This window comes from Alosa sapidissima, chromosome 2, assembly GCF_018492685.1.
Source record: "Alosa sapidissima isolate fAloSap1 chromosome 2, fAloSap1.pri, whole genome shotgun sequence".
Classification (NCBI taxonomy): domain Eukaryota; kingdom Metazoa; phylum Chordata; class Actinopteri; order Clupeiformes; family Clupeidae; genus Alosa; species Alosa sapidissima.
The window spans coordinates 28,773,816-28,788,815 of NC_055958.1; the positions used below are offsets into that span (position 1 = coordinate 28,773,816).

The following is a 15,000-nucleotide window of genomic DNA, read 5'->3' on the forward strand; positions in this document are numbered from 1 at the left end:
CGCTTGGGTCAGGTCACTCAACCTGTCGCGTTTATTCAGATTTGAAAAATGGTCGGTTGTCTTTGAGTTATGGATGTTGGTGAACTTTTAATATTATTTTCCATAAACATGCTTTATTTAGGCTATGGTATTAAGATGTATGTCGAGAAATGGTGTAGAAATGGTGGTTATTCTTTTTTTTTTGTGGGGGGGGGGGGGGGGGGTAATTTGCTAATTTCTTCATATTACATTTTACACCAAAATCTGACATGACAGCATTATGATCATTATAAAGTGTTAGAATTATACAGTAAAAACAGTCTTCAGATTTGGTTACTTGGGAGGATGATCGCAGTGTCATAAGCACAAAATAGCCTAATATATTTTATCAAAGCTCCGAGGGTAAGCTTGTAAAAACGGAGACTCAGAAACTCTTCGGTGAATGGAAAAGTCTTGGCAAATTAAGTCATCCTCGCCTGTTAAAAACATCAAGCATTCTTCGATAGGTTAAATTGTCTTCCAGTCAGCGTGTGGAAAAAGTCTTTGCAGCAAAACACAAAAAAAAGATGTCAGTTTATCTTTTAAAACAGAGAAGAAAACCGGCATATTGAATCTGTAACATCTCCTGGAGGTCAGTGCTAAATTGTTGTTCTTCAATTATTGGCTATCAATTAGTAACGGGCCATTTTAGCTACTTGCCCCTGGTTAATAAGCGAGCGGGGCCTACTTTTGAAGCGTCTCTCAATTGCACTTAGATGAAAGCTCAGCTCGAGCCACTCACACCCTAAGGATCTCCCAGGAGTATCACGTCGGAAAAGACTATGTCAATTTATTTAATTATTAATTATTGATTCAGTAATTGTATTCACGCTTGCATTTGGAGTACAATCTTTGCACCAAAAAAATACTACTGGTGTTGATTGCGCTCGAGTTATCCTTTATTTATTTGTGTGTGTGTGTGTGTGTGATGCTTAACTCTCAAGCGGGTTTGACATGATGCTTAACTCTCAAGCGTGTTTTTAAGGTTGGCAAGTATATATGGAAAAAGAGGCAAATATTCAGGGTATATTGATTTTTAACTCATAACCACTATCATCCACGAAACTGGTATTTTTAGGTAGTAAACGCTAAAATGTGTCTTACCGTTGGAAGGCCCGTAAGTAACTCCCTTTGCAACACAGTCAAGTAGGGCTCGACATTAAAGGTCACCAAAGTGATTTTGAATTTGTAATGCACTTGACTTCAATATTAACAGCAGTAATTAGCAGGGCTTGGAAATAAGCGAAGATGGATTTATCAGCTGCGCGTCTCCTCCTTTGTCTAATCTTATCTCAAAAGGTCCGAGGGAGCAACTAACAAGGGATGAGCAGTGCAACATCGCTACAAGTCCAGTGAGGGGACACACACTACAAGCGCGCCTGTGCCATCGCTCACACAAACACATGCCATTGCACGCGTGCGCGCGCACACACACACACACACTCACACACACACAGTCAAATCTAATCTGACAACACCAAGAGACTTGTTGAATTGCGAAAGACTTGCGTACACATCCTCACCTGTTTGCAGGAGTTTACACGTTGTAACAATGTTACTCGTGGTAACAATGTAGCCTATGCCATCAAATCCTTTTAACTTAACCCTAATGAAACATATGAACCAAGGAAAAGACGATTGCATAATTGACTAATTTAATTTCACTACAAATGTATATACTCTATGTATTTCAATACACAGAGCAGATAGTTAAGCGCTTGAAAATACTTGATAGCTAAAAGCTCGGCCTTGAAAAACCACGTCACGCTTTTCAAATTGTGGACAGCTTCAAGGTAAGCTGATATTGGGTTATATAAATAGACATACCAAATTAAAATGAACATTTAAATAATGCTGTAGTCTTTTTGGCAATTAAATAAAATATAATCTGATTGCGTATGAAAAAGGAACCGGGTTAAATTTATGTGCTAAAGGATCTCCCCAATATTTTAAATGCTATTATAATAGGTCAAAAATACCACTTTTAAAAGCTGAAGTTTGTTCATGGAGAACTGAAGGCCTAGTTTGTGTACTGTTCTGTTGCCAAGCATTGCAGTAAGAACATTGCACAGTCACATGTTAAACACTGGTAATTTTAAAATGAAGAGTAAACCTGTTTATAAACTGCTAGCCATCTTTGCCGTGTATACTAGTTCTACTTCTTCTTTGATTGAACAATCAGCTAACAGATGATGGTGAAAACAGCTGAGCTTGCTCAACAAGCCACCCATGCCAGCCGTTTAATCCATGCCACTTATAAGACCCGTATTCATTGTTCAACACCAGGACAAAAAAAATAAGCCAACTGTCGTTACGCAACTAACCCGGGTCGATATCCAGACAATGCGCAGGATCGTCACCGTCTCCTAATTGTCCGTTCGTGGCGAGGCTCTCCATGGAGAGCTCGAGCTCCTTCTCCTCCCAGCCCCGGAGCTTCCGCTTCTTGTTCGTCCCGATCAGGGCTTCCACCGAGAAGGCGTGCGCTCTCGAGCTCAGCGCGGCGGCAGATCGTCTCCTGTCACTCATCTCTCCCGCAACAAATCCAGCAGAGGGGACGACAAAAACTCCTTCCGCACACACAGGTACCGAGCAAACAAAACAAGCAGAAAGTTTACAGCGAGCTTGGACGAAGAAGAAAAACTTTCCGGTGACAAAAGTAATCCCCCAACCTATGACTACCTCAAGAGTTTTAAACTTTTACAGAGATTAGATGCCATGTCCCATAGCAGTCAATGGCGTGGCAGAGTAAATGTGGTTCGAAGAGATATTTTGATAATGACTAGCTGTTTTCGTGACTCCGTCCTGCCTCCTTCTTTCTCTCTGTCCCTCTCTCTGCTCTCTGATTGATACTCACTTCTGGAGAACTTTTTTTCGAAGACATAAGGGCAGCCCTCTCGCTCCCTGTCAAATCCCGTGTGTCCAATGAGAAACGCGGAAAGAGAGAAAACCAAAATATGTCGTCCAATAACAGAGGAGGGAAATAACAGCTCGTGGAACTGGAGCATTTGGCTGGACTCTTCTGACCGACCGTGCAACAGTAAATTAACCTCGTTGGGGCTTTATGAAGAAAAATATATGGTTGAATGTTTTTGGGAAAAGGCAATATAATAAGAATGTCTCCAAGAGTTTGAGGTTTACATTTATCTAGGCTACATGAAGTAAAACCCGTTTCTTATTAAACTTGAAACAGCATTGCGACATGAATTACCCTCGTCCCTTCAAAATTGTATTTATTGACTCATTCACTTCTACATGCATTGCCTGTATGTGTACGATGAAGTCGCAGTGATGCTCATTTACTCTTTTTTAACAGTGGAAGATTTCCACACGTTGTCAGCTATTATGGGCCCAGTGCGCCAATACCCACCAAAATAGCTTATGGCAATTTAAACATTTTCAGATCAAACTTAAAATATCAATTAGAACCCACATTGCGTTGCGGAGGAGAGAGAGTGCTTTTAGCTTTAGTTATAAATGTGTAGGCTATTCCATATATTGTGTTTCCATAAATACGCTGTGGCTACCAATCCTATATCAGTCACTGCATAAACCACGAGATAGTTCTGAAATGTAATTTCTCTCACATACTTTAGCGACTGAGCTTAACTTTGGCGTACCGGTGCATGGGCAAATCCGACAGGGCTTAAGTCCGATGGCAGGTGAGTCAGCCTGTAAAATGGGCTACTCTATGTGCTGAGCTGCTGCTTAAGATCTTTAAGGCTGTCCATGGCTGTTGGGTCTTGCTCTGAAGTATATAACAGATAGGCTTCGCAATTCGTTTAGATGTCAGCCGAGGGTCTAGCCTATAGTGACAGCCTTGGGTAGCCTACACACGCTAACTTTGAGTGGCCCAACGAAAATGGGTAAAAGTGACCTGAAAACAATGAATTATGGAGGTAATTTTAAATAATTAAATTGCGGATATTTTGCAACTTTAAAGACCAGAAAGCTGTTCTGACCGACTTTATCGTAATAAAGACGGTCGCTATGTTATGCCTGGTACTTTACAACAGTACCAATTTGAAGTAAGATTACAAAGCCATTTTTATATGATGCAAATGAAATTATTTTTTAATTGAGAATTGTGGTATTTAAAATAGGCTACACTAAAACATTCTGATTAACATCACTATGCAACCATTTGCAAATTTCTTAGGTATGATTTTTTTAATGATTAACTACTTCTGATATCATCCTCAAATATTTGTGATTGATTATGGTAATGTGAACGACCAAGCACCAGTCGTTCCTTCTTGCCGTCAGGATCATGCACAAGTGTTTCTGTGGGTCGAGTCGAACCCCCCCAAGACCCAAAGTCTTTCCAGCCTGACATATCGGTAGTCAACAATAGCGCAAAAAGATGTCAATAACAATGCTAATAAGTGCCAAGTGGATCTCAGTATTTTTCATTTTCACCTCTCTCCTGCAACATTAGAGATGTCATAATGCTCTTAAAGGGTTTGTAAGGCATATTTTTCACTAATTCGTTAAGATCTAAATAGTTATTTCTTTCACGATCATCATGGAATCATTTGTAGTCGTGCAATTTGCCACACAAGTCTAATATATGGAGGCGAAACTGTTCGTTATGAAGTTTTAAAAATGCAGTCAGGTTACTCATTAATGTTGTACAACCTAGACTGTGTGGACTTTTCATTGCACGGGTCATCATCTGACCTATAGACATACATGTTTATGGAAGCTACATGGTAGAATATATATTTTATTGTTACCAATACCAAAACACTTGATTTCAATAAACGGAAATTGTAAATGTGCTTGTGTAAATGTAGCCTCAACAATGTTGTGGTACTCATAGAAATACGCTTTTCTTCATTTCAAATTCCCATAGACTACATTATTTTTTAGAATATCTCAAAAACTCTCATGAATTTGAATGATAGCAATAACCCTGTACTCTGTAGCCTTACTCCCAAATCAGTAAGAGAAATGTTATAGTCTTGCCATCCGCCGCATATGAAAATAGTTGTCAACCATAAGTAAAAGTGCACACTCAGATCATGGCTGGAGGCATAGCCTATCTCGGAGATATAGGCTAATACATTTGTCTATCAAGTAATAACATTTTGACTGAATATTAAATATCCTCCTCTCTGGTCGGTGCATGACTAAACACGACGGAACATAGGCTATAGTCCTGAAGGACACTGATCTCCGCCTCTAACGCTGAAACAACTGGGTTTGAAGCAGGCCAACCAGACAGCATAGGCTGACAAAAAAATCTGCAATGCAAACTAAAGTGTAACCATTACAATTGACCGAGAATCGGTCATGTATAGTCTAGCCAATCAATTCAATGCACCCTGTGAATTGGTCAAAATCTCCACGACTGGGCTAATCAAAATGCCATCTCAACGGAAACAAATTAACAAATCTTTATTGAAATAACATCTGTTGTGTACACAGTTTTCGTTTTTAAGCTCTCAACGCAATGCCCTGGGCAGACAGGTAAGAGAAAGAACTGCTATTTATAAGATGCCCCTGTCGCGTCCGTCGTCTCCTTCGTCCTTTAGTTGAGAAAAACATATATATTTTTCGGACATATGCCTATGCCTTTGACAATTGTCAGCACGCACAACTCACTGTAGACACCGTCCATCTTTTTTATTGTAGTAGTTTAACACCTGATTATAGGCCTATAGAATTGAGTCAACACTTAATCAACTTGAAATTAACAGAGGTCTTCTCTGCACAAATGCGTGGAGTTTTAAACTGTGTTGCATAAAAAGAGTAATATGACCTCTGACCTATATAAAAACAGCTCTGGATTCCGTCAAATCAGTTAACATAACATTTGATTTTGTCTTTAATACTTTGCAACAAATCCAACGTATCCCGGGGCAATAGGCAAAGATGTGCGCCACTTTTGGCGCTTTTTGGCCACAGGCGGAGATTTCAAATTTATGGTAAGTGTCCTCTTTATGACTCCGCTTTACAGCCGTGTTACATATCATAACATTTGGAATAAAACAACAAAAGATATCAGGAAACTGAGGCTACATGTAGGACTGTATATTTCCCTAATTCACATCATTACATGAAACGCGGATCTCCGCTTAAATGTAGGTTATGGGGAGAACGCAATGCAAGTAGTGAGGAAAGGGCTTGTCATTGCTCTGGATGAACTAACACTCACCACACTGCGCCAGCTTTATCGGTATCCATTTAAAACCGTATTTTCCAGGGCTGTTTACAGACACAATTTCTCCACTTCATGTTTTTACATATGGGAAGGATAAACGACGGCGTCCAGTCACGAAGGGTAAGCTAAGCCCTCTTCGACCCTGGAGAAACATTGTCCAATTAAAATAATCTCATGGGAGGCGGCGTGTAAGGGAGGTTCTGATCATCTACCGATTCGTAAAATGTCTTGAGGGGAAACGTCAACATTTTAGATAGTTCAGTAATAGTGCAGGTTAAGATTTACTATCGGTGTGTATAATCCCTAGGAGTTTTCCTGGAACTTCAAAAGTATAAAAATATTTCATTTTCTTCATTACTGGGGCTTGGTGAAGCACACGACTGCATGGAAAATATTTCAGACACTCCGCGTCTGTTTGGAAACAAGTTGGAAAAATAATATCCGCAAAATTGTAGGCCCTACACATATTTATTTAAAACAATCATTATATTTATAATATATCGTACATTTCTATAGGATCATTTCATCTTCGACTACTAGACGGGTTAGTCATCAGTATAAATAACGAAGTAAATGTTTTGTTGATTTTTCTGAGCTTCTGAACCCAATTAAATAAAACTTTACCACGCACGCAGCTACAGCCACAGGTATGATTTATGGATAGGCTATGCGACGAGGCGTGTTTTTTATGTAGCTGACGATTTTCCACACACATTAACATTTTCTAAGGTAGGCATAGCCTACTACATAATCACACCGTTTCTGTGTTCAGATTAGCCTGTTTTTGTTTTGCCTAAATTAAATAAATCTTCTTGTCCATAAATAAGACACCCGCGCTGACATCTTGTGTGAATGACATGTTAATAAAAGTGGAGATGATAGCAGACTGCATTGAGAACGAATGAAAAACCGGTAACTAAATATTCGTTTTTTTAATATTTTGACTTAGGACTACTATTTATCTAAAGTTTAATATAGGCTACTTTGCCCATTGAGGTAGAAAAAATATATTATACTCTTGAGCGGAGTTCTAGAAATGTGAAAGGTCACTATATATTACACGATTAGATCAGCAAAAGAACATGACGTGTAGGCCTACATGCAATGCGATTTCCTTTCCCTTCCTTCTGGCCTTAGAGTACATGAGATAGCCAACGCAAGCCTTACATGCGATTTTCACAGGTGCTCGCGCCACTGTAAATAAAAATGACATCAGTGTAAGCGAGAGCGCTCGAGAGACATGTCGAAAGGAGGGAGAGAAACCGTGCTTGCCTTTATCAGAATTCAGCTGAACTGGGCCAGTTTTAAAATATATTCAAAGCGGCGTTATAGATGGCAGCGAACCCCCGAGATATATAATTTTGCATTGTAAAAAAGTGGTGAGGTCAAGGCCGAACATGTACGCGGGGCATCTCCAACACCCTCCCGGTTCCCATGTAAATATCCATTTGGAAAATAACGGCGGAGGCCAGACCCCACAGTTTATTTGATCCATTAGACGGGCTGGCAGAGAGAAGACGTCAAGATGGACCGCAGAAGGTAGAAATATTGTCTTAACCAGAGGCAGGTCAGACGGTCTGTCCAACCATCACAGTGAGGGGGAAGTGTTCACGATGTGTCGCGTTGCTGACCTGCACTGAATGATGGGGAAATGATGATGGCTGTACCAGTGTTCTTTTTGTGTGTGTGTGTGCGTGCGTGTGTGTGTGTGTGTGTGTGTGTGTGTATGTTGTATTGGATGCAGGGTGGGCTGCAGGTGTGAAAGGGATTTCAAATCTCAACATAGTGTGTGGGTGTGTGTGCACCCATTGTAAGCATGAATGGATATTTATGTGCATTAACACTGTACAGTTTCATTATAACATTCTTTTTACATTTATTCTGAAAATAAATAGAAAACATGACAAAATAATATAATTAAGGAACAGTGGGGGGGGGGGGGGTCACTGAAAGTGTGTGACTGAGCAACAGTGTAAGGAAGAGCTTGTCTCTATAAGCTCACCTGTACAGTAGAGACAGCGTCATCACCAGTCTCGCTTTAGTTTCCATAGTGCCAATAAAAATGTCCCAGAATACATTCTGGGAAAACAGTCTGTCTCCCCAAGATTGCAGGGCCTGAAGGATACAGAAGAGTTCTTTTTCACAAGCCACTGGGAAGACTAGGCACCTCTCTCTCTCTCTCTGTCCCTTCTCCTTAGCTGACACTGGTAACATATCACATTCAATAGCCCTTGTTACCTTCAGTGTAAATGTTACCACAACAATCAAAACAAACTGACCTACTCAAGTCACAGAAGGCTAGCAAGGTCAGTTTCAGTATCACAAGATAACAACAGAAGAGGACTTTCTTCCATTGTGACAGAGGAAAAAAAAAAGAATTACAGCTTGATTCTCCTTGTAGCTGGCAAATTCCTTTTCTATGACGTGGTTCCATTTCAGCATCATCTAATAATCACAATAATCTAATCCATCTCTTTTGGAGCCTCTGGTCAGGGATGTTGCTATAAGGCTGTAGCAAGACTAGCAGAGTCTTGCTTGGTCACCAGAGTAGCAGATCTTCCTTGGAGAACAGGGCAGCCGCAATTTAAAAAAACACACACACACACACACAGTCAGTGGAAGCCTACGCGCTGTCGGACTTCTTTCATCACCGGTGAGGCCAGCTCCCGAGCTTTGAGTGTCCCACGGGCCAGAATACTTTCCAGGTGGGCCCGGTCGTCCTTCAGCCTCTGGATCTCCCTCCGGATGGGATCCAGCCTCTGGACCACAGCCTCGGCCACCACCTGCTTGTAGTGGGCCGTGTCGATCCCGTGCGCCTGGCGGACCACCTCCTCGACGGTGAGGCCCGAGACAGCCGCGTGGACCGACACCAGGTTGGACACGCCGGGCCGGGCGTCGGGGTCATAGGTCACTTCGGAGGTGAAGTCTGTGACGGCGCGGCGGATCTTTAGTACTATGTCGTCTGGCGAATCAGTCAGGCTGATGGTAGCAAGCTTCTGGGGGTCCGATTTAGACATTTTGACGGCCGGATCGCGGAGGGACTTTACTTTCCGCATGGTGCCTGAGAGAGAGAGAGAAAGAAAGAAAGAAAGAGAGAGAGAGAGAGAGAGGAAAGGGCAGACAAATCAGTGCTCCACATAAACTCATCAAACTTGCATTCAGCATTCCTACATGCACATATGTTGCACATCTGATTCTGTTAAGAAACGGAACAGAAACTTGCTGCCTCTTTTTCTATGGTTCATGCATTTTTTAAAGAGATTAATTGATATGTTACAGTAAAATTAGTAATTGCCAAATGCTGCTACTTGCTTCAACAGTGGTTCATCCAACATACAGAATGTAAATAAGTCACAACAACAAACCGCTAATCAATATTTGTAGGGCAAAGATGTCCATATTAACCAAGTCTAGCTTTACTTCACTCTTATTCATTGGTATCCATTACATCTGTGCCATCATAATTGTCTTCCGATATCCATGACACGTCACTACCTCTATTGTTCTTGCTTCCAATGTTTCATTTTTTAAAAGAAACGACCTTTGAACTTCTGCTGCTGATTATAGCGTATCTGATGGGGTCAATTGTGATCACCAGACTACTTTCATTCAGATTTTAGCTCATCAGCAACATACTCACCCACCCCCAAAACCCAAAATGAAGGGGGGAAAAAAGTTGAAATCAGCCATAAAAACAGCCTCATCAAAATTATCACCCTGGGGGAGCATGGAAGTCTTCCTTTAATCAAAGCGCCATCGCATGCATGATTGCTTACATATTGTCCTTTTAGAATGGTGATAATTATGTACCATAAAAGGGCGTAGCCAAGTGGCAGGGCTTGTTGTGCTCCATGTTGAAAAGCCTGATCGTGTGTGTGTGTGTGTGTGTGTTTGAGTAGGTCAACGTGACTGCGTATTGAGCGCACAAAGGAGTTCATGTGAGTTTGTGTGGCTGTGAGAATTTTATGTGACACACTTACACAATATTGTTTGCTCGATGAGGTTCATCAACAAATGTATTATTTAGACATATAGACAGTGTGTGTTTACGTGAGTGTGTCTGCACTTGTGTGGACATTACATTAGTGTGTTTCTGTTTGTGTTTGCGTGTCTGTGTGTGAGGGGAGGGTATTGACATGTACAGAAAAATCTCACACATGTATTTTAACTGAACGTTTAATATAATATATTAGTATTTCTATTGGTTGCGGTGTGTATCCTAAGTGGTGTGTGTATGAAAGTCCAGTATTAAGTGTGTGAGCCTACATCGATGTTCACCCATTTACATATAGTCATTTAGCTGATGTTTTTATCCAAAGATAAAAGACATAACACATAAACATATAAATGCATCATATAAATTAACCTACATACGGTGCAAGGCTCGGGAAAGAACTCCACATAAATGCTGGACTTACTGAGTAACGTATGGGTCTCGGGAAAGAACTCCACATAAATGCTGGACTTACTGAGAAGCACACGGGCTCGGGAAAGAACTCCACATAAATGTTGGACTTACTGAGTAGCGCGCGGGGCTCAGGGAAGAACTCTCCGTAGTGGTTGTTGAATATCCGCGCCAAGTCCTGGGCCAGCTCCAGATGCTGGACTTGGTCCTCACCGACCGGAACGTGAGTGGACCTGCCGGACAACACGCAAAGCCAAACCCACAATTAATAACCAATAATCGATCACAATCATTGATCACAGATTGATCCTCAGTCTAGCTCTCAGTCTGTTGGACAGATGCGCCTCTGATATGGTGCGGATTCGGCCAGCAGGACTGTAATGTGTCACTACAGGACTGTAATGTATTTATTACCTAAGGTCTCCACTGCATAGTAGTATCTATTGATGTAGATTTTATTGTTACCTAAGGTCCACTGCCTAGTAGTTAAGTCAGTTTTATTTTTAAAGCACATTTAACATGCACAGAGTGCAACCCAAAGCGCTCCACAAACAAGACACATAGATAACAACAAGACAAAAGATGCCAGATGGAGCGGCGTAGTCGCCAGCGTGCCCATGACACCAAGACATACAAGACAGACAACAAAACAAATTTAAAAAAAAGAAAAAGAAAATATATTTAAAAAAGGGGAAAAGTGATGTTAAAATTAGTCCAATTTCCAAACCAGCTGAAAATGTCCAAGGGCAATGATGACCCGTGAAAACTGCGCACAGAGCTGTGTCTTCACAACCGATGCAACACCAACAAAGTTCTTTAGCAACTGACCAACCCGGTGAATTCACTGGCAGTCTGGAGATAAAATTAACGTTAGGCCTTGTAGACTGCAGTCTGGAGATCACTGGAAGCACAGTCTGAAGTAGTGGGAGATCTTGTAGATCCGCAATTCGGTGGACTTTTAACAGTTTGTTGCTCTGTGAGATTGCAGCTCTTGACCGTTAACGTTAGTCTGCAGTTAGCATGGCAGCTCGCAGGTCAGCAACAGCTCGGCGGCCATGGCAGATCTTTCGCAGAGTAGGCTAGCCTAAGTCCAGCTGTCCCGAGAGATCCCCTCGACCAGACAGTGAAGTGTACCACTCACGGATGGATGGAAGGATGTTCGAGGCCCAGTTAGTCTGCAGTTGGCATGGCAGCTCGCAGGTCAGCAACAGCTCGGCAGCCACGGCAGATCTTTCGCAGAGTAGCCTAGGTCCAGCTGTTCCGAGAGATCCCCTCGACCAGACAGTGAAGTGCAGCACCGCTCACAGATGGATGAAAGGATGTCAGAGGCACAGCTAGGGCAAAAGCTAGCCATAGCAAGCTCCCAATGGACAAACGTCAACGACATCAGCTGACTTAGAAGCAGTAAAAAGGACTAAGAATAACACGAAAACTATCAAAAATAACGTAAAAAAAATAGGGAAAACATTTAACTAGACAAACCAATACAAAAAAAATAAACATGACATTACATAAAAACAAACAAAAACATGATGCCAGACGGAGCGGTGTGTCTCGCCAGTGTCCCCGTAACCTAGCAACCTAGTAGTATTTATTGATGTAGTATGTAAGGGATAATGTATAGAACGCCGGTCATTATTGGGAAAATAAGTCCCGACAGGGCGAACCGGACCCCGACACGCAGCAGAGGCAAGCGTTGGGAAGGCCCATTCAAGTGAATGGAGCATTCTGCAGCACTCTGAAGAGCTGTGTAATAATTATTGTTCTAAGGTCTCCTCTGCATTATAGCTTGGATGTTATTCCTCATTTTGTAAGTCACTTTGGATAGAAGTGTCTGCTAAATTAATAAATGTATATGTAAGTGTCAGAGTTGGTGTTTCTCAGGGATTGCCATATTTGCAATTATATTTAATAAGATGGACTATGTATTAAAATAATCTTTAAAAAATATATAGATTCTATTTTTGTTAAACGATGTCTTGTGAATTATATTATCTAACTGGATTACCTGCAGAGCTAAACAATCTGCCATAAATAAACTCATACAGAGGGGGTACAAATAATCCCCAAAAAACAAAGCTGGTATATCATCTTACAGCTGAGAAAACGCATTCAAAAACAAGAATGTGTAAGTAAAAATGTTGTATTAATTTACATATGTAATGTTTGTTGTGGGGCTCATAAGAGAGTGTGTTTGCAATAGCACTCACTTGTAGAGGAGAATGTCTGCGGCCTGAAGGACGGGGTATGTGTACAGCCCAACACTTCCCTCACTTTTCTGCTTGCTCTTCATCTGCAGAGAGAGGGAGAGAGAGAGAGAGGGAGAGAAGGATAAAAAAAATCCAGAATGGAATAATGAGAAGGCTTTACAGATGTTCAACTTGGCCCTTTGTCACCCAGTCCGTCAGACATTAAAAGTCAACCAACGAGAACTAATAAACAAACCTTTACACAGCCTTTCTCTCACACTTTCGTTAACTCTCTCGGCCTTTCCAATCTCTCTCTCACACACACACACATCAGAATTTTTCTCTCCTTCGCGCTTGTTTGGCCCGAGCAAACGAGTTGTACAAACACAGGAGAGGTGTGTGTGTGTGTGTGTGTGTGTGGGGGGGGTGTTCCGGCCTCCTCGGCTCCGTGTGCAACGGGGAATCTTCTCGCGTTAGCGCTGGCCGTTCGCTTGCCCGCCCGCCACTCAGAAGGGGACGGCTGCTTTTCCGGCACGTTTGCTGTGCACTCGACCGTGGTGCAAACAGGGAGGCGAGGGAGTTTACGAGGAGCTGCGCCGCCAAGGACGCCGCTTCTGCACTCTTCCAGCCGCTCCAGTTCCAGCAGACAGGCCTCTCTCACACTCAATTTCTCTCTTTCTCTCTCTCCTTCTATATATATATATATATATATATACACATTCCTTTCTTTCTCCCTCTCTCTCTCTTCGCTGGCCATCCGGCGAACCTCCAGCAGAAGGGATATCAAAGGGCTGGTTCGGTCGGTGTCCGGCCTGGTTGACCCCGCGGACTCAAAAACGGGCTGAAGCGCGGTAACGAGACCGATGTGCGCTCACCATGTGGCCAACACGGGGACTGAGAAACAGCGTTGCAGCTCGCTTAGCCGCTATTGGGAAACACGCGAGGGAGGAATGGGAGCGAGCGAGAGGGGAAATAGCTTCAAACAAACTCGAAGTCGGGGAAAGACGGCAACGCGGAGGGGGAAAGGAAGCACAGAAACAAAAAGAGCGAAAGAATGAACAAACAAGGAAAAGGAGGAGAGAAGGAGCTGTGGCCAGTTATGGATCTGCACCTTCATGCATACTCTCCATCCGCTACAGTGGTTTTGATTAAACAACAAAGAGGCAGACACTAAGACAGGGACAGAGGCAGAGAGAGAGAAAGAAAAAAGAAAGAAAAAAAAAGAAAGAAAGAAAGAAAGAAAGAGAGGGATGAAGGCTGATGGGGAGCAGAAGAGAGGAAAAGAGAGAGAGAGTGCACTTTAGTCTCTTTTAAGGGGCATCGTAAAACACAACGGACTGGACGTTTTTACACGAAGCAAACATGGACCATCTGTGCGTGTGCGAACGGAGGCCCTCTGACCGTTCTGACGAGACGACGCAAAGTGACGGGGCAGGGCGGGGCAGCTTTCTCACCTTCCACTGGGGTAGGTGCCGCAGCCGGGGCATGCTGGTCAGACAGCTCAGGATCCAGGAGAGTTCCACATGTTCGGGCACCTGAGGACAGGTAGGGAGAGACTGGATTAGAGCCTGCCATACTATGTCACATACGTACATACATACGCACATACATTAAGACTATTAGACATTGGTGCATGACAATGGTAAACTGCACATATATTATTCAGATGTGAATAATATGAAGGACAAAAAGGGTTGATCTACACACTAAAAAGTGATCCAAATGCAGAAAATAGTTACAGACCTCAAACATCTGCCCACATGATGAGACTGACACTCACAACCTAGCACCAGCTAACCAGCTGACCAGGATCACCAGAGCAAACCAAGTAATTCAGAGCAGAAAACAAGGCTAGTGATTGATCTTCAGACATTTGTTTTTATCCCCTGGCTCCCCACTTCCTCAATCTGCTCCACAAGTTTTACACAAAAAAATGCTTTACAAGTTTTATATGGATCCACATACACACACACATAAAGAGAGAAGACAGAGAAAGAGAGAGGGGGAGAGAGAGGGAGAGAGAGAGAGAGGGAGGAGAAGGAGAAAAAGAGTCGTTTTATCCGCAGCACCCCTTCCTGTAAAATGCAGTCCAGTCTCAAGGGACTCTCCTTAGCCCCCCTGTGTGGTGTTAATGAGTATTGCAGGGAGACAGAGCACTCCACTACCTCCCCCTCCAAACAGCCCCTGAGGCTACCCAGTCTCTCTGCCAACCTCTACCAACCCAA

The 15,000-nt window shown here is 42.6% G+C and overlaps 2 protein-coding genes across 8 annotated transcripts in view; both read right to left on the reverse strand.

Moving 5' to 3' along the window:
• Window positions 1-2,843, reverse strand: part of tbx15 (T-box transcription factor 15) — a 33,115-nt gene extending 30,272 nt beyond the window's left edge. For all 6 annotated transcript variants that reach the window (XM_042084113.1, XM_042084112.1, XM_042084111.1 and 3 more), the window contains exon 1: window positions 2,343-2,843. In XM_042084113.1, coding sequence (XP_041940047.1) covers window positions 2,343-2,544 — 202 coding nt within the window. In that variant the 5' untranslated portion in view covers window positions 2,545-2,843. The remainder of the gene's footprint in view (window positions 1-2,342) is intronic.
• A 5,901-nt stretch (window positions 2,844-8,744) lies between these two features.
• wars2 (tryptophanyl tRNA synthetase 2, mitochondrial) overlaps window positions 8,745-15,000 on the reverse strand; it is a 21,506-nt gene continuing 15,250 nt past the window's right edge. For both annotated transcript variants that reach the window (XM_042084114.1, XM_042084115.1), the window contains exons 3-6: window positions 14,230-14,310; window positions 12,797-12,879; window positions 10,701-10,819; window positions 8,745-9,242 (exon numbers count right to left, since the gene is read on the reverse strand). In XM_042084114.1, coding sequence (XP_041940048.1) covers window positions 8,794-9,242; window positions 10,701-10,819; window positions 12,797-12,879; window positions 14,230-14,310 — 732 coding nt within the window. In that variant the 3' untranslated portion in view covers window positions 8,745-8,793. The remainder of the gene's footprint in view (window positions 9,243-10,700; window positions 10,820-12,796; window positions 12,880-14,229; window positions 14,311-15,000) is intronic.